The sequence below is a fragment of the Chaetura pelagica genome, unplaced genomic scaffold, assembly GCF_000747805.2.
Source record: "Chaetura pelagica isolate M959 unplaced genomic scaffold, ChaPel_1.0 scaffold236, whole genome shotgun sequence".
Lineage (NCBI taxonomy): Eukaryota > Metazoa > Chordata > Aves > Apodiformes > Apodidae > Chaetura > Chaetura pelagica.
In genome coordinates this window covers 41,979-61,751 of record NW_009953575.1, presented here as the reverse complement: position 1 = coordinate 61,751, position 19,773 = coordinate 41,979, and the positions used below count along the sequence as shown (strand labels likewise).

Genomic DNA, 19,773 nt, shown 5'->3' with positions numbered 1-19,773 from the left:
TGAAGAAATGCATACTTAAAAAACCCAATATAATCGAGGGGGGCACACTGCTGATTTAAAAGAACTCAAAGCAATTGTGTGTGTATACAAAAAATATAGAGCTAGGTAAGGCTTTGGGTGGGTGAACAATACCATTGTTTGTCTCCTCTATATTGATGATTGATGTTCTCCTTTCTTCTCTCTTTTGTGAAAAGTATCTGATTAAACTCTGATTTTTCATTCCTGATCTATTTAATCCAGTGCGTTCGCTTGTGTGCTATCCATGTGCCTGGACTAACCTAACAATTAGTCTTTTTAATGTGACTTTTTAAAAAATCCCGTTTAATTAGCCATTGTGTAATATCCTGTTAACTTCTAATTGCAGCCAATCGGATGATGATTCTGGGTCAGCATCAGCTTCTGGATCTAGTTCAAGCTCTGGAAGCAGTGATGGAAGTGGCAGTCAATCAGGTAGCAGTGACTCTGAGTCTGGTTCAGAGTCAGGCAGTCATTCAGAATCAGAGTCTGATGCATCTAGAGAGAAACAAGTTCAAGCTAAGCCACCACCAAAAGTAGATGGATCTGAGGTAAAACAAAACATACAAATTAACCCTTTGTGTGGGAAAAACCCACTCTGTGCAGAGCATTTTACAAGAGCAGTTTTAATCTAAAAAAACAAACCCCCCATAATTTTTACTTAAAATTTTAACTTGATTGAGCTTGTGAATGCATATGCTTCGCTCTCATAACATAGGACTCTTAAATTTCTCACCTCTGTAAATACCTAGTTAGATACTTACCTAAATTTTCTCTTGCAGAAGCACCTATTAACTTATTTCATTTTTCTGAAGACAAAGCCACACAATGTTATTTCTAAATTTTGTTTTAAGTTGTCTCTCTAATGCTCAGTTTCTTCATATCAGTAAGTGCTTGTATGACAATTTCAGGCTTAGATACAGCTTATCTTCTGTATGGAGAAAGTCTGCCAAATTGAGGAAAAAAAAGTGGTGTTTAGAAATCTCTTAAATGCAATGCATAAAAGCTACCTGAACTCTTCTTTGTGTAATATGGCCTTAATTTGGATTAAAGGTAATATTTCCTACTGTAAGATTCAAAGGCTGTTAAGAATTCTTTTTGTGGGTTTTTTTGTTGTTGTTGTTCATGTTCATGCTTTTGATACAGTCTCTCATAGTATTCTTTTGAACAAAATGTCTAGCACAAAGCAAGATAAACCCATAATACAATGGGTGAACAATTGGCTGATGGGTTGGGCTTAGAGTTGTAGCAAATGGGCTTACATCAGGCTGGTGGCCAGCCACCAGTGGTGTTCCCCAGGGCTCAATTTTAGGTCCAGTGCTCTTCAATGTTTTTATAAATTATCTGGATGCAAAAACTTACATTAAGTAAGTTTGCCGATGTATACTAAGGAGGAGCTGTGGGCTCCCTCAAGGGTAGAGAAGTCTTACAGAGAGATCTGGAGAGCTGGGTAATCAACAACCATATGAAATTTAGCAAGATCAAGTGCCAGATTCTCCACCTGGGATGGGGTAATCCTGATTATACATACAAATTGGGGGAGGAGAAGCTGGAGAACTCTGGAGGTTTGTGTTGATGGCAAGTTGAATATGAGTCAACAGGGTGCCCTGGCAGCCAAAAGGGCCAACTGTGTCCTGGAGCACATCAAGTGCAGCATAGCTAGCTGGTCGAGGGAGGTGATTGTCCCACTCTACACTGCACTGGTGTGGCCCCACCTCGAGTACTGTGTGCAGTTTTGGGCGCCTTGATATAAGAAGGACATCAAACTATTAGAGTGTGTCCAGAGGAGGGTGACCAAGATGGTGAAAGGCCTCCAGGGTAAGACTTATGAGAAGCAACTGAGGCCATTTGGCTTGTTCAGCTTGGAGAAGAAAAGGCTGAGAGGTGATCTCATTGCAGCCCACAACTTCTTCAAGGGGAGCAGCAGATCGGGGAGATGCTGATCTCCTCTCTCTGGTGACCAGTGATAGGACATGAGGTTTTTCACTGAGAGGGTGGTCAGTCACTGGAACAGGCTCCCCGGGGTAGTGGTCACAGCACCAAGCCTGTCAGAGTTCAAGGAGCATCTGGATGATGCTCTTACTCATATGGTTTAGTTTTAGATAGTCCTGCGAGAAGCAGGGAGTTGGACTCAATGCTCTTTATGGGACCATTCCAGTTTGAGATATTTTATGTACTTTGGTATTTCCATACGAAGCAGAAATATATCAGCTAGGTCTTATCTAGATAAGTTTCAAAATTTTTAAAAATGCTATCTTAATAATAGAGGCCTGCATAGCTACTGTTATACTTACTGTAAAAATTGTGCTGTCGGTTCTCATATAACATTCCTTTCTGCAGAAGTCTTGTTGCTTTAAAATGCTATCCAATCCAATATTATTAATGCATGCAGTGTTTTACAGTGAATTTTTATTAATGATATTGAGGTCCATCTTAATAGTGATGCTGCTCATATTAAGAAAAGTAATTGTGGTAGAGTTTAAAATTTCAGTAGGTTTCAATGACTCTCGTATCTGAATTCCAATTCAGTTTTGGAAGCCCAGTCCAAGTATACTTGCTGTGCAGAGATCAACAGTGCTCAAGAAGCAACAACAGCAGAAGGCAGCCTCATCAGAGAGTGCTTCACAAGAGGTGAATAACATATACCTTAGTGAATAAAATGTAAACATGCATGTCTCATTACCCCATATGTTAGAATAAAATTCTGTAGAGCCAATTTCTGTTCTCTTAAGTGTGCGTGTTTAAAAAGTCTGGGTTTAATCTATAAAAGTAATGTTCAAATAACTGACATGTTCCTAAGGAAACATGGGGGAGGGGAATATTTAGTTGCATGTTTTCAGGTGAGTTGTGCCAAAAAGATAGCAGTTTAGATTGATATTTTTAGCTAGATATTTTGTGGTGTATAGACAAAATTTTCAAGTCGTGTATTAACTTTCATTTTATTTCTGCCTTCTGAGTTCCATAAAGACAGTTAAAAATACTAAAAGTCTTTTCCACTATTGTCCCCATATAAAGCTAGCTGCTGCAGCTTTCAAAAACACTATATGGAGTAGAAAGCTAGTTTTTTGCAAATTATAGAATAATTCTTGTATTTTGATAACCATACTTCAATTTTAGAGATTTTTAAAAACCATAGACTAAACAAAAGTTGACTTTGTGCAGTAGGAATATCTTTCAAGGACACTAGTGACTGTGAATTAGAATTTATTTAAAAGCAGACGTTCATATTTCCTTCATTATAAAAAAAGTAAGCATCGTGATCACAAGTCTTTAATCATTACTCTGGACAGAGTCAGATTTAGCTGCTCATCATTAAAACTAAACAAAGGAATTAATAATATATAGTTAAAATATTACTTTATAGTGGTTGCTAAGTACTCTTTTCCTGAAGACTCTTTTTCAGGATAAAAATTATCTAAATTTAATCTCTGAGATTAGTTTTAGGAAAATAGTTTTAAGAATTAATCAATTTAATTTTTTTAGGAATGGATAGAGAAGAAACATGCATGCTATTCTCAAAATTTTCTTAGTAGTCTTTAAATGTGAGAGGGTACAAGAATTGAGAGAGCTCTCAAAAAGACAGAAGGTTTTATTAAGCTTTTCATAGAACCTTCATCTTGATTTATTAACTTGCAACAGTCTAAACTATGACTATGAGGGTTTTTTGAGTTCTGCTGGCATGGTATATTAATGGAGAAATAAGAAATCAATAGCAATCCTGATATCATTCAATATCAGTGGGTACACTGAGGGGGATGAAGAGGTTAAGACAATAAGGAATATTATTTTGGTTTGAAAGTGGGAGCTGAATTACCTTTTTAATAGTAAAAAATACTTCATTCTTTTTGTGGTAACGAATCATATATATTTTTTTATTCATCTGCAGGATTCATCAAGCAGCGAAGGTTCTGCAGATGACTCTTCCAGTGAAACCAAGAAGAAAAAACATAGAGAGTAAGATGTTTTTCATAAATATGTTTTTATGGTGACATAACGCTTATTGTAATAATAAGCGTTATGTCATAATGCTTATAATTACACTGGCTTCACTTCTATGCACTTGAAAGTCCTTCCTGAAAATTATTGAAGAAATAGGAAACTAATTAATTAGGCTGTCTCAGATAAAATTTAAGTCGGAATCCTGTAGTTCATGCCAGATCTTTAAACAATTGAGAGGAAAAAATCCCAAAAAATTATTACAGGTTTGACACTGTCTTGGGTAGTCAATAAAGCTAAGTTGAAATTGAGCTAGTTTTAAGCTGTAGACAAAACAGTTTGTGGAAAAGGTTATACTTTCTCATTAGTAGTGATCTCTGTGTGGGGGTGTGTGTTTGTGTTCTGTTTGGGGTTCTGTGGTTGTGGGCTTTGTTTTTGTGTTGGGGTTTTTTTTTGTTTGTTTGGTTTGTGTTTTTTTTAAGGAATAGTGTATAGAAATTGAATTGCTCTCTCATTCCTCTTTTCCAGTTAATGAAATTATCTCAATAGCTGTTTGAGTGTTTTTTTAATTTGCTGTTTGCAGAAAAAAAACCCATCTTCTAAGGAAACAGATCACTCTATAGTATTTCCAAGACACACGGATGTATTGACCGCAATGAAAATGTAACTTCTAGGACCAATGTGTATTTAAGTGAAAGAAGTGTCAAAGCACTGATTCTTAAGCTTCCTGATCTAAAATTTAATGAAAAGGTCTTAGAAGTAATACTCTACCTTTGAAGGCCATTAGTACTGTTTGAGCATCTTGATCAAAGACCCCTAAACCTGATAATAGATTGTAGTATAAAGATTTAGCAACTTTTAAAGAATGCATGCCAGAATGCCCCTCTCCCCCCAAGCTATTAATATTACATTTCTCTGTACAGAGTCTGAGGTAAGATACTGTTGATGAGCGGGTACATCTTTCGTGTTGCAAAGTAGAAGATTTCAGCTAAGCAGGAGCACAGAAATACTGCTACTGGGAGTCACAAGTGGCTTACTCATAGTATCTTGCATGGGTGTGAAGCACTGATTTGGGGGCTTTTGGGAGCCAATGCCTATCAGATTGCCAGGGTTAAAGTCTTTCTGTGTGTTTCTCATATTTGATTCTGCGTTATTTTTGGTTCCTGTGCTGAAGTTGCTAATTATTCACGAGGCACGGGGATCATAACTATTACAGAATTTTGGATTCTGCAAAATGTAATGTCATGGGATTTTATCACTTGTAAGTTCCAGTAAATATGTATCTTTCAGTCTCTGGATTGAAAACTAAACCAGAGAGCTTTAATTAAACACTAATGATAAAAGAAAATATATACAATTATATACAAATATGTTCAGATATGTGCAAAAGCCTCTTGCCTCCCCCCACCCCCAGCAACTCCCACAGCACTCTCCTTAGCTGCAAACAGTTCCGAAAAATTCCGGACTGCTGCTGGAGAAAGCGGAGAGTGATGAGGGTCACGAGAGCTCGAGCCTAAGGGTCGACGGTGACAGATAAACGGAGTCCTCCCCGGACGCCGACCGTGGACGGAAGAGAAGGGAAGAAGAAGCAGGAAGAAAGTTGTCTTCTGTGATCTCTGACCTTCCTCTGAGCTTACGTAGATATATGGAATGGAATATCTCTGGCCAATTTTGCTGTCTGTCTAACTCAGCCTCCTACAGGGGAGGGTCATAGATCTCCCTGTAGTGTCTGAGCCGGCAGAGTAAAGATGCGACCCAGCAGTTACAAAAACATTCTGTTCTTATCAGCCTTAGTTAGAACACACTGGTGCTAGTTAAAAGAAAGCTTATTGAAGGAAAAAAAAAAAAAAATCAGTAAAAGGAAAATTGGCTTCATCCTGGCTCAGACCAGGACAAGCTATAATTTATACAGAAATCCAGATTTTTTATTTTTTGTTTTTTACATCCACCTCTTGATAACAGAAAATGTAATTAAACTCCCTTTGAACCCACTGGGCAGTTTTATCTGTTATCCATTAATGATAAGTTTCTGTCCTTCCAGCTGAAATTACCACTATAACATTTTTATTTCCGTGAAGAATGTTGAAATTAAAGCAGCAAATGTATGGTGAATACTTGATTTAAAACAAAACAAAGCAACAAAACTAATTTGAGGTACTGTTTTGTCTCTCAATATGTACAGTGAAGACTGGCAAATGTCTGGGACAGGGTCAGTATCAGGAACTGGTTCTGATTCTGAATCAGAGGAAGATAGAGAGAAAAGCAGTTGTGAAGATAGTGAATCTGACTATGAGCCAAAAAACAAGGTCAAAAGCCGGAAACCTCCAAGCAGGTAAGGAGCCTTGCATTTTAGATACTATTAGAAGCTATTTATAATTCCTAATCAAGTATTGTACTACTATACAGGCAAATGAAAACATTAATATTTGTTACGGAACTTTGAAGACTTGTTTAAGCTACAAAAGATGTTATCATACCAGTGATTTGTGTTGAACGCCTCTTTCCTGTCTGCTCCTACTAAAAGTGCTGTAACTGAGCAGTCATGTAATATATGTATACAGAAACAAATACATAAGGCTTGTAGTTGTCTGTGTTGAAACCCCACTGTTGTGTTGCATCTTATTGTCTTCAAGAATTGAACCAAAAAGCAGCAAAAAGATTGCAGGACAGAAAAAGAGGCAGCTTGATTCATCGGATGATGATGACCTTGACAAGAGAGGATCTCGTCGCCAGGCAACAGTCAATATTAGTTACAAAGAAGCTGAAGAAACCAAGACAGATTCTGATGACTTGTTGGAAGTTTGCGGAGAAGATGTCCCGCAGCCTGAAGAAGATGAATTTGAAACTATAGAGAAGTTTATGGATAGTCGAATTGGCCGAAAAGGAGGTATTCTTTTTATTGGTGTTCTTAAGATGCTGCAATGCATTGTGGTGCAATGTAAACAGCAATTGTTCCCAGCTGTAGGTAACCCATGACATTTGTAAAAAATAAGTTTAAAAATATCAGAAAGTAATCTTATTTTGGTTTTCATACTCATAAGGATGTTTCTTTTGTAAGCCTTATAAAGTAAAACATAGAACAACTTAAGTAACTAATTAATGCAAAAAGAAAAAATGAAGTGGAATATAGCTCCATATTGCATAAATGCTTACCATACTGTTACACCACTATTTGTACAGTTTATTGATACCTGATAGGTATAAATTGTATACAGGGGCATGGAGAAAAAGTGGACTGGATAGGACAGCTAACCAGTAGCCTGAATGCTGAAGGGTGATGTTGGGAAGGCTGAATCGTTGAGATTGTGATTTCAGTTATTCCTGTACAAATAATCGCAATACAATGTGCAATGGGTGATAGAATCTAAAATTTCAGTAGTGTGCTTTCATGTGCACTTCTAAAAGTAATTTTATGAATTATGGTAGAAGTGCCATGTTTCCAGCAGTTGATGGGATGTAGTGTCCTGCTTATGTGTTTGTTTGAGGTTGGTTTTTTTTACCCTGCAAATTAGGGTTCTGATTATAGAAAACATGGGCCTACTCACACTTCAGAACTGCCTTTCTCCATGAGTTATACCTGATTTCTGGAGTTTTTGACCTATCTCAGGGCTTGCACTCTATTTACTCTCAACAATGTGCCCTTGTGGTAAAGAAGCCTAGTGGTATCCTGGGCTGCATTAGGCAAAGTATTGCCAGCAGGTTGAGGGAGGTGATCATTTCCCTCTACTCAGCACTGGTGAGGCCGCACCTGGAGTGCTGTGTCCAGTATTGGGCTTTTGACTACAAGAGACTGATGGCACTACTGGAGAGAGTCCAACAAAGGGCCACAAACATGATGAAGGGACTGGAGCATCTCTCCTATGAGGAAAAGTTGAGAGAGCTGGGATGGAGAAGAGGAGGCTCAGGGAGGGATCTCATTGATGTATATAAATACCTGAAGAGAGGGTGCGAAGTGGACAGAGCCAGGCTCTTTCCATTTATGTCCAGTGACAGGACAAGAGGCTTTGGGCACAAACTGAAACTCCATCTGAAAATTGGGAGGTTCCATCTGAAAATCAGGAAAGACTTTTTTTGACCATGAGCGAGCCCTTGAATAAGTTGCCCAGATAACTTGTGGTTTCTCCCCCTTGGAGATATTCAAAAGCCATCTGGACATCATCCGGGGCAACTGGCTCTAGGTGACCTTGTTTGAGCACAGGGGTTGGACCAGATGACTTGTAGAGGTCCCTTCTAACCTCAACCATTCTTTGATTCTGTGGATTGGATTTATAGCGTCCATAGTAATAATTGAGTAGTAGGCTATTCAAGTCTCGGGGCTGTTTAAGCCCAATGTAAAATATCTGTTATGTTTTCACAGATGAGAAGGATATAGCAGTGTTAGTGGAGCGTTCTCTGTGGATCACTAGGAACGCGAAGAAAATTCTCATGAGAGGTTAGATGGAGAGTTTTTTGGTTGCTTTTTTGAATCTCATTGGTATATTTGTGTGTGTGTTAATGTAGCTACATCATAATTCTTCAAATAAGAGGAGTGACATAAGAGTTGTAGATACAATTAGTCAAGTTACATGCATCACAAATTGCCTTCTGCAGTATTTTTTTTACTGGTTAATTTATGTGCATGCTTAATCAAGCCTTATGGTGTGGTTTCTTTATCAGCCACTGGTGCTGCAACCACCATCTATGCAGTTGAGGCAGATGGTGACCCAAATACTGGGTTTGAAAAGTCAAAGGAGCTAGGAGAAGTACAGTATCTTATTAAGTGGAAAGGCTGGTCACACATCCATAATACTTGGGAAACTGAGGAAACACTGAAGCAACAAAATGTTAAAGGAATGAAGAAACTGGACAACTATAAGAAAAAGGATCAGGAAACAAAACGCTGGTGAGTATTTTTGTAACTACTTCCAAGCTGCATATTTTTTGTATCAATACAGATGTTTTATTGTGCTTCTGTGAGTTATGTTAACTCTTTGTGAAGGTATAGCTTCAAGTGCCTATACAACAGGAAGACGGAAGTTTTTAAAGTTCAAGCTTCCCTTATAATTCTGTAAGATTCTGAGCATACTAACTTTATTTGAGCAAGTGAGAATACTCGCACATCTTGTAAAATCAGGCCTTTAAGGAAGCAGCTTCTGCACCTAGATTTTAATGTGTCTTATAAACAAAGTTTTAACAAGGTGGGTGGTGGGGTTTCTGTTTTTGTTTTAAATCTTACCTTTACTAATTTTGTCATTGACTGGTTGTGTTTTGCTCTGAGTTCTTCAGAGATTGCTGCAGAGATTAAAAATAAAACAAAACAAAAAAAACCCACAAAAAACCAAAACCAACAAACCCAAAATGGCTAAAGCACTCAAAGCATTACAGAATTTAGTTTTCTTGGCCCAAACTTCTGTTAAAGCCTCAGAACCAAGAAGTGAAAAAAATACTTGCATTTAGTGTTATGTTTTGGTATTCCATTTTCTTAGTATGTTTAATATAATCTATGAATAGTGGTGGGATTGTTAGTGTTTCCTACTCATAGCAGATAAATTCTTATAGTGAGCCATCAGTGCTGTTCCATGAAAATACCATGTGAAGTACACTACTCAGTGTTGAGGGCAGGTATTGTAAATTATCTACATGACTAGTACAAGCTGCAGCTGATAGAGATGTCTCTTGGTAAGCTTTCTCAGTCATCAGTGATGACGTACCTAGGCCAGATGCAACACTTCTATAGCAGGAAATTCATAGTTGTAGCGTCTTCAAAGACACTGTCTAAGCAGCATTCCTATGGTGTTTACGTACAGAGCTTTAAAATTCCAAGATTTTCTTAGTTTTAGAACTACACAATGTAATAAATGCTGCAAATAAAATTCCCATTTCAGGCTGAAAAATGCTTCTCCAGAAGACGTGGAATACTATAACTGCCAGCAGGAACTTACAGATGATCTACATAAGCAGTATCAAATAGTGGAAAGGATAATTGGTATGTGACAAACTTCCAGATGGAAAATGGTGTTGAGAATATTACAAGTTTATTACTTGCATGTTGAATTTATAGTTAAGAAGTTTAGGTTATTAATATCCCTAACAACTTAAGCCAAAAAAATTTCTCTGATAAGTTGTCATACTGTCTTTGCTGTGAAACTAGTTCATGTTGTCTTATCACCTAATGTGAGTGCTTTCTTAGAATACAGAAGGAAAATATTGATTTGGTATCTCTGCATTTCTGCAGCTCATTCAAATCAAAAATCAGCAGCTGGTTATCCAGATTACTATTGCAAATGGCAGGGTCTGCCTTACTCAGAATGTAGCTGGGAAGATGGTGCTCTCATTGCCAAAAAATTTCAGACGTGTATTGATGAGTATTTTAGCAGAAATCAATCCAAGACCACTCCATTTAAGGACTGCAAGGTGAGTGTGCAATTTCAATGGATTTATACAGTTGCAATAATAAAGAAAAAACTTGACGCATTTTACGCATCCAGAAACAAGATGCATATTATAAAATATTTGTCCAGAACAGTAAAATATAGCTATATTTATATATGTAGCAAGAATCATAGCATCATTGAATGGCTAGAGTTGGAAGGGACCTTAAAGATCATCTAGTTCAAACCCCCCTGCATGAGCAGGGACACCTCCCACTAGACCAGGTTGCTCAGAGTCCCATCTAACCTGCTCTTGAATATTTCCAGGGATGGGGCTTCCACAACTTCCCTGGGCAACCTGTTCCAGTGTCTCGCCACCCTCACGCTGAAGAATTTCCTCCTAATGTCTAATTTAAATCTACCCTCTTCCAGTTTTAAGCCACTACCCCTTGTCCTCTCACTACAAGCCTTTGTAAAAAGCCCTTCCCCAGCTTTCTTGTAGGCGCCCTTCAGATACGGAAGGCCATGAGGTCTCTCTGGAGCCTTCTCTTCTCCAGGCTGAACAGCCTCAACTCTCTCAGCCTGTCTTCATAGGAAAGGTCCTCTAGCCTTCTGATCATCTTTGTGGCCCTCCTTTGGACTGGCTCCAGGAGCTCTATGTCCTTCTTATGTTGGGGGCTCCCGAACTGGACACAGCACTCCAAATGGGGTCTCAAGAGAGCTGAGTAGATGGGGAGTATCACCTCCCTTGACCTGCTGGCCACACTTCTTTTGATGCAGCCCTACAATACTGTACTTAATTCAAGGATCACCTCCTCCATGCCCAGGAGCGATGTGTCCCTATGAAAAGGAAGCACAGGTAACTGGATCTGGCCAGGGACGTTAAGGGGAACAAGAGAAGTTTCTACAAGTATGTCAGTGATAAGATGAAGGGAAACTGCAGGCCCGCTTCAGAAGGAAACTGGAGACCAGGCCATGTAGGATGTAGAGAAGGCTGAGGTACTCGGTGACACAAGACCAAAGAGCTTATTTGCATCTTCTGACCAGTACACAGGAATTCTATTAGAAGAGAAAAATACTGTTTCCAGCAGAAGGTACTTTCTGCTACAGCTTCTGTCCAAAGAGCTAGCCTCAAACTTACCTTCACAACCTGCCTTCCAGCCAGGATGGTGCCCAAGTCCCCTTCTCGAGAACTTCTATGTCATCCATTTTAAAACAAACAAAAAGCCTACTTGATTTTGTTGTGATATGAGCTAACCATCAGTTGGTTATGATCAAAATGTAGTAATGATGAATAAAGGCTAGGCTTGGTGACCAAACAGATTTCTGCTGCTACTTTGTTTCTATAAGATTACATTTTGGCAACTTAGTAGTAGGACTGATGCTCAATTTGCTTTTGACAGGTTCTAAAACAGAGGCCAAGGTTTGTTGCGCTAAAGAAGCAACCACCTTATATTGGTGGACATGAGAATTTAGAATTAAGAGATTATCAGTTAAATGGACTGAACTGGCTTGCTCACTCATGGTGCAAGTAAGTATAGTCTTAAACTAGTCTTGCTGGTTTTAATTTGAAAGCATTTATAAATGTATTTATTTGTGGTTTTGTTTTTTCATTTTTTTAGAGGGAATAGTTGTATTCTTGCAGATGAAATGGGTCTGGGTAAAACAATACAAACAATTTCTTTTCTGAACTACCTCTTTCATGAACATCAACTGTATGGGCCTTTCTTGCTAGTCGTGCCACTTTCTACGTTGACATCTTGGCAAAGAGAGATTCAAACTTGGGCTCCTCAGATGAATGCTGTGGTTTACTTAGGAGATATAATTAGCAGAAATATGGTGAGTATTTCTTTGTATCATTGAAAAAGATTAGTGGTGAACAAGACTCACTTCATGTTACTGCCTTATGCTAATATTCAATATTTTGATTAGGAATGAGCAAATACTTGCTTGAAACATTGTATGTGTTTAAAATGCAAATTAAAGGCATAAATTTTGTTCAGTTATAAATGTATGTGAAAGGTTTCATTCTTGCTTAATAATGAAAAGGATTTAAAATGCAACCTTCTGATGGAAAATAAATTCTTTTGTCATGTCACTATTTAGTTCCATAAAAAATATTCAATGTTTTCTGAAAGGAGGAATTTAAGTAACCTTACCCATTAAAGTCTAAAAAAAAATAACCAAACGAAAACCAACCCCCCCACCCCTACTGTTTAATAACTTAAAAGCTTCATGTGTTATGTACCTCTTTCATAAGCAGGTTGTTTCATGTCACTTAACAAATGGACCTCCGAAGACAGACACAGACACAGAATCTTAGGGTTTGGAAGAGACCTCCAAATATCACCTAGTCCAACCCCCCCCATGTGTTATGTACCTCTTTCATAAGCAGGTTCTTTCATGTCATTTAACATCTATATTGATTTAGTACCTGAAGTCATCCTGATCAATAAAACCATTTTTCTCTAACTTATAGTTCATTGATTCTTTTTGTAGATAAGAACTCATGAATGGATGCATCCACAGACCAAGCGATTAAAATTTAATATACTTCTTACAACTTATGAGATTTTGCTGAAGGATAAGGTAATTGCTCTTAATTCTTCATGGAGATAAAATCATTTTAAGAATGTGCCAACTGTAAGTAAGTTATACATATTTGGGTTCTGGGCCATTAAATGGATGGGGGGAGTATGACAGCTTTGCTCTTCAAGTATGACAGTGAAGTGTTTTTTAAGCACTTTTAGATTTTATGTGTGTTGTGGCTTTCTACCACCCACTCCCCCCATATTGAGTGGGTAAAACGTTTTTCTTCAGGTTGCTTGTGCTTCATATTACTGCAGTAATTTCTTCACGTCTCAAAATCTCTACTTTCCTGTAGACCATCATCTGGGAACTGAAAAAACAAACCAACCCCTAGCTCCAAACACCTGTGGTCTACAACTCTGAAATCCCATGTTTTATCTTTTTCTTTGTGTGCGGTATTATGTATATTACTAATATTTTCATGATGGTATTATTAATCTTAGCAGAATATGAAAATTTTAATTAACAAAATTCTACTTGTTGGCTATTTCATTTGTTTATACATGCTGGAAAGAGAGTTGATAGTGCATTTATTTTTTGTCAATTGAAAATGTATTAACATGTGTAATGTCTTTCTCCCCAAGTCATTCCTTGGTGGTCTGAATTGGGTGTTTATAGGAGTTGATGAAGCTCATCGTTTAAAAAATGATGATTCCCTTCTGTACAAGACTTTAATAGATTTTAAGTCTAATCATCGTCTTCTTATTACTGGAACCCCTCTGCAAAACTCCCTCAAACAGCTTTGGTCTTTGCTGCACTTCATCATGCCAGAAAAGTAAGGAATGTGATTTTCCCCTCCCCCCCCTCCCCTTTTGTGGTCAAGTTTCTTACAGCAGAACATTGTAGTGATTAGAGAATCAATAGAGATGACAAACTGCAGTGTGAAATAGTTAAAATATTTTATATAAATTAGAATAATATATTTTATTGTTTTGGTAGCGGTTGTCACTTTTTCTGTGTTAGCAGTCCACAAAAAAGATGGATTGATGTATGGTTCAGAACCCTGAAAAGATGCTTAATCTAAAAGGAAAATCACATGTATTTACTCTAGGGAAATATAAATATATAAATGTAAATATAAAGCACTGTAGCTCTAGTTGGTTTTGAAGCTACACATCGCATTGACTTCTTCAGAACCTTACAAGCAAAGCCACAAAGGTTGTTGTCTGGCATCTATTCTTCATTTGATCAGAGTCTGTTCTCTTTGTTAGCACATACAGAGGATAATAACTTTTCAACTAGTCCATACAAGCTGGAAAAATTATGTTAAGTGCACTTCCTCTAACTATACAACTTTTTTCATACTGCTCTTGAGAAATATAATGGAATTTCTGCAACCTTCTACCTGAGTTTCCATGCAAAAAAAGTAAAATGTTGGATTTCTAATGGAGAAATTAAAATTCAGTAGTTTGTTTTGAATTTTCATTCTGTAGAAGTGTTTGGGGAAATTCTATTTTCCTATTTGCAGACAAAATATTTGCAATTTCTTGTGAGATGTAAATTCAGAAACTTAAACAAAACAGAGGGGAGTGGGAAAGAAGTGCTTGTGTGCATGTGGTATGTTTATGTTCTTTGTGGTATATCACTTAGCTTTATTCTTTCTTACATTGAAGGTTTTCTTCCTGGGAAGATTTTGAAGAGGAGCATGGCAAAGGGAGAGAGTTTGGTTATGCAAGTCTTCACAAGGAACTTGAACCGTTTCTACTCAGAAGAGTTAAAAAAGATGTAGAAAAGTCTTTACCTGCTAAAGTTGAACAAATTTTGAGGATGGAAATGAGTGCGTTGCAGAAGCAGTATTACAAGTAAGTTATGCCACTTTTAAATTCCTGCAATTTTACTTGAATGTCTATACAATAATTACTGAAGTGTAAATGCTTTCATAATGCAATTTGAATTGATATTTTGAGAGCTTACATATTTCATATTTCCACAAATGGTTAGCAATTACTTCCATTGCGTATTCTACATTCTAGGTGGATTTTAACAAGGAATTATAAAGCCCTAAGTAAAGGTTCAAAAGGCAGTACCTCAGGCTTTTTGAACATAATGATGGAACTCAAGAAGTGTTGTAACCATTGCTACCTCATTAAACCACCAGCCAATAATGAATTCTATAATAAACAGGAGGCCTTACAGGTAATACATCTGTCTTTTTACATCTCTGATATGCACACAGTAGCTTTATAGTTTTCTGGCAATTTTTTAGTTCTTATTAAAGTATATTAAGAAAGAATAAGTTCTCTATTAAATGTGCATCCTGGGATTTACAGGTGAATTGTTTATGGTTTTTTTTCTCAATTAGAACGAAATAATAGATCAAGACTAAATAAAATGTTTAAAAATTGGTTGAAATAGTCTCTATTTTTAGACTAAATAAGTGTAAGACCTATTAAACCCATATTAAAATAAAACAGTTAAATAAACAGGTAAATTGAATATAAAGGCAAATGCATGTGACTGGCAGTGGTACATCAACAATCTCAAGGTTATTTTTGTAATTAAACACTGTTCTCTGCATGACTTCAAACAACCAAAGTGAAAGGAAATAAAAGTAACAAACATTCAAAGCTTAGCCTGTTTTTGTTGTTGTTATAAATAAAAGCAATCATAGCATCGCTACCAAAGATGGTCTGTGATTGGTGTTGTGGCTTTATAGTTTGTACTTGTAAAGGTTAAGTATTAACTAAAAATTGTAAAGATTAACTAATTTTTGTATTAAAACTGAGAACCACAGCAGCAAATAAAAGGACTTAAAATTTATGCAGTTTAGAAACATTTATGCTGTTATAAAGATCAGGGTGTTTTTTTCTTTAAGTTCATAATTTAAATACATCCCCAAAATTACTAGATTGAAATCAGAAGCTGTCACTGCATGAAATATTTTACGAAGTGCTTATCAAAGCTAAAGGATGCTTCATTTGCAACTTGGTGCACTCTAACTCAAATTTATAATTAAACTTATTAGAACCGTTCAGCCATTATTGCTGATAATTGCATACTTGTAACAATTTTTTTTCCTTGGCTTATCTGAATAAGCTTTGTTAGCTCTAATTACAAATGATACGTTCTTCTCATTTTTGGCATAAAGACTAAAAGCACCTAATGCCAATTTTTTTTGTTGTTACCCAGATTTCTGTCCTGAGCCTCTAAGCTAAAGAGGCCTAATGTTTTCAACGTTAAATTCAACATGCATCTGAGTTTCTATTCTAGTTGCTTCCATTGGAGCTGAGAAGGCTTAACATTGTAACCTAGTTAAAGCCTGTTGACCTCTACAAACAAGATTCCTCTCAGTTTTATCTTGCCTGAGAAACTCAACTGATTAGGCATTATTTAAAAATACTTAGAGGACCAAGTAGTAATACTTATTTCTGTTCAAAAGACAAAGTGAGGAGCATGTAGTACTAAAGTAGTCTCTTTGTTTTTATTTGGTAGAAAAGAACTCAAGTCTACACTGTAACTGCTCTAACTCATAGCACAGTATATTTACTTAATATTTTAATGAAATGTGAAGATACTGTTTTATGAGTCAGAGTTGAGAAATGCATGTATTTGAAAAATATGCTAGCTAATACTGTTGATTTCAGTTAGAGTACTTAATGCTTTTATAATGAGTTGTTACAAAGTCAGGACTGACTAAAAACTTATTAAACTTGTGTTCTCTTAATGAACATCTAACCATCTGCAGTGAATATTAGTGTTGGGGTGAACTTACTTTGCAATACACATTGTCTTGTAGCATTTAATACGTAGCAGTGGGAAACTAATCCTTCTTGACAAGCTACTGATTCGTCTACGAGAACGTGGCAACAGAGTACTAATTTTCTCTCAGATGGTGAGGATGCTAGACATCCTAGCAGAGTATTTAAAATATCGTCAGTTTCCTTTTCAGGTAAGAATTTTGCTGATAGTAGCCAAGAAGCCTTGATCTTTACCACTTTTAAAAGTGTCCTTTTTGTAGAAAGATTTATGGAAGTTTAATTTTATGTATATGAAAAGACTGGCGATTATTTATGTGAAATAGTATTTTGAAATTAAACTAATGGTTGTTGTCCAATGATGGTTAGACTCAGTGATCCCAAGGGTCTTTTCCAACCTGAACAGTTCTATGATTCTATGGTAATGAATTAGAAAGATGAAGTGTTACTCTTATTCCCCACCCCAATTTATTTGACAATTGTGAATTCAAGTTGCTCCAATTAGAAAATAGGGGTTCCTTTTCAACTGTATTGTTCAATCTCTTTAGAGACTTGATGGATCAATAAAAGGGGAATTGAGGAAACAAGCCCTGGATCATTTTAATGCAGAAGGATCAGAGGTATGGCATTAGTGGATGGTTGTTGTTTTAATATACTCTATTTTTTTTTTTATTCCCCCTCAAGAAATATATCAAATATTACACAAAAATCAAAGATCAAATAAAGTGAGGGATGCATTATATTGAAATTCCATTGTTACTGTCTATAGAATATAAGTTTTACAACTCTTAACAAAAAAAAAGCAAATCCACAGATCCACAATAAAAAAAAAAAATCCCCAAAAGCAAACACACACAAAAAGCCCCAAGAAACTAAAAAAAGTTAAACAGGCAACAGAATTTATGAAAAATGGTGTTTAATATAACTGCATAGTTATATTTTTAGATTTGTCAGCTTTTTATTGTGAAGTAATTTTAAATCTTGTATAATTATTTAATTTTTTTTGTGTAGGACTTACTCTTACATTTTTTACAGGAGCCCTGAACTTCTACACAAACTTGAGACATTGAAAACCCTCTTAGGCAATTGGCAGAATTGAGTTGTATATATCCTTGCATGGAGAAAACCTGTATTAGCTTTAAGTCTGGCTTCTGTTACCATCATTTTTTGCCTCTTATTTCCTTGCCCTGGAAGAAAATGAAGAACTGGTTTTTAGCTGTTATTTGTTGTCATGAGCCACCTATGTTTGTGTATCACTTAAGATTCTCAGTTTTATTTAGGTTTCTTACTGTGGAAGCCATTTTAATACTTTTCATAATCTTAGGTCTTTTGTGCTACACTGACAAAGCTTTTCAGTAATAGAAGCATAGCGTTTGTCAGTTGCTGCTGAGCTTGTTTCTGCTATGGTTGAGGAGGAAGGACTTAATCTTGTAACATAAACTTCAGGTATTTGTTAAATACAGAAGTTAGTTCTCTTAAATTTTAGTATAGACAGCCTTACCTTTTTTTTGGAATCCTTGTAGTTGTACAGATTTTAAGACTAAGGGGGATCTGAACTTCACATAGTATTGAAGAATGGAGGAAAACTATGGGCTTATTGTTACAGTTTAATGCAAGATTGGCAATTAAACCAATGACAGTAATGCTATTGATCCCCTCCCACCCAGATAGGGAAAGGAAAAAGAATGAGAGAGGCTTCTGGATTGAAAACTAAGCTAAACAGCTTTAATGAAATACTAGTAATAAAAGAAAATGTGCAAACATATACAAATATATGCAGGAATGTGCAAAACCCCTATCGCCTCCTCAGCAAATCTCATGGCACTTCCCCTGAGCTGCAGACAGTCCCAAAGGTCCCAGACCACTTCCTGAGATAGCAGCAGAGCAGACAGGAGCTGAGGGTAGAGATGTGAGGGTCAGGAATGCGCACAGGCATTGGGATCAAAGGAGATGGATATGTGGTGTTCTCTCTGGACACCAGCCATGGAAGGAAGAAGAGGGAACTTCTGTGATCCCTGAATTTATACTGATAATGATGTGTATGGGATGGAATAATTTGCTAACTTTGCCATCTGTCTAGTCCACTCCTCGCTATGGGAGGGTTGTAGATATGACCCTTCTGCTCCTTTAGTGTTCGAAGCAGCAGATCTGACAAGTGGAGCAAAGTGGCCTTGGTCTCTCAGCAGTAACTACAAACATTCAAGTATTATCAGTCCACTAGCTGGAAAACTTGCTTCTAGTTTCAGCAAGTGTGCTGCTTAAAAGAGAGTTCACTGAAGGAAAAAAAAAAAATTAGTAGAAAGAAAATTGGTTTCATCCTGGCTCAAACCGAGACACTTGTGCAGCAATAAAATTGTTTCCTGTTGTATTCTATGTTTCTTTCCTAATAATCAATACAGCTTTGTGGGGTTTTTTGCTATTTCTGACCTAAGGTATTAATGGAAATATCTATGACAACTCCAAGGGCTCATTCCTGAGCAGTAATGGCTTGCTATTACCTTTTGCTCTATTTAAAACTCAAATTTATTTCTTCTTTCACTTGATCTCTTTTTGCCTGTCTTGTAAGATCTTTCTGTAGTCCTTTGTAGTTGTCCCTGAATAACTGTATCATCTGTGAACTTTGTCATCTTATTGTTCATCTCATTTTCATATTGTTTATGATTTATGTTGAAGAGTATTGATTGCAGCAGAATACTTCAGTTTTCTTAACAAAAAAAAAAGACTGACTTGGGCACGTACGAGGCTTTAACAACAAGGGGTTTTGTACTCTTGGTCAATGTTTTGCTTGTTTGTTTTGTTGTTTTTTCTCCACCAGTGGCTTCTGTTCATCTTCTAGGATGCTGCTTCCTTTATACCACAGAGAAGTCAATAACCGTTCACAAGAGAAATTATTTCTTTATACTTGGTCTGGCTGGGCTAGTTACTTTATTGCTTCTTGAATGGTGCTGTGTTTTAGACTTGTGATAAAAACAATGCTAATAACACACCAGTATATTAGTTGTTGCTGAACAGTGTTTGCATAGTGTCACTGCTTTCTCTGTTTCTTACTTTGCCCCCCTCATAAATAGATTCGGGGGTGTGGAAGAGGTTGGGACTGAACATAACCAGACAGATGACCTGAACTAACCAAAGAGAGATTCTGTGCCATATAATGTTGTGCTCAGCAATAAAAAGGGGGGGAGGAGGAG

At 36.8% G+C, this 19,773-nt stretch overlaps 1 protein-coding gene across 1 annotated transcript in view; it reads left to right on the top strand.

Annotated features, from left to right (window-relative positions):
- The first annotated feature begins 373 nt into the window (after nt 1-373).
- The window catches only part of LOC104390541 (chromodomain-helicase-DNA-binding protein 1-like), a 55,271-nt gene continuing 35,871 nt past the window's right edge, over nt 374-19,773 (top strand). Inside the window, exons 1-16 of the mRNA XM_009999694.1 lie at nt 374-566; nt 2,545-2,646; nt 3,902-3,969; nt 6,134-6,283; nt 6,585-6,838; nt 8,608-8,833; nt 9,816-9,916; nt 10,166-10,344; nt 11,705-11,832; nt 11,924-12,140; nt 12,801-12,890; nt 13,475-13,665; nt 14,504-14,692; nt 14,864-15,026; nt 16,627-16,779; nt 17,134-17,205. Coding sequence (XP_009997996.1) covers nt 6,147-6,283; nt 6,585-6,838; nt 8,608-8,833; nt 9,816-9,916; nt 10,166-10,344; nt 11,705-11,832; nt 11,924-12,140; nt 12,801-12,890; nt 13,475-13,665; nt 14,504-14,692; nt 14,864-15,026; nt 16,627-16,779; nt 17,134-17,205 — 2,100 coding nt within the window. The 5' untranslated portion in view covers nt 374-566; nt 2,545-2,646; nt 3,902-3,969; nt 6,134-6,146. The remainder of the gene's footprint in view (nt 567-2,544; nt 2,647-3,901; nt 3,970-6,133; nt 6,284-6,584; nt 6,839-8,607; nt 8,834-9,815; nt 9,917-10,165; nt 10,345-11,704; nt 11,833-11,923; nt 12,141-12,800; nt 12,891-13,474; nt 13,666-14,503; nt 14,693-14,863; nt 15,027-16,626; nt 16,780-17,133; nt 17,206-19,773) is intronic.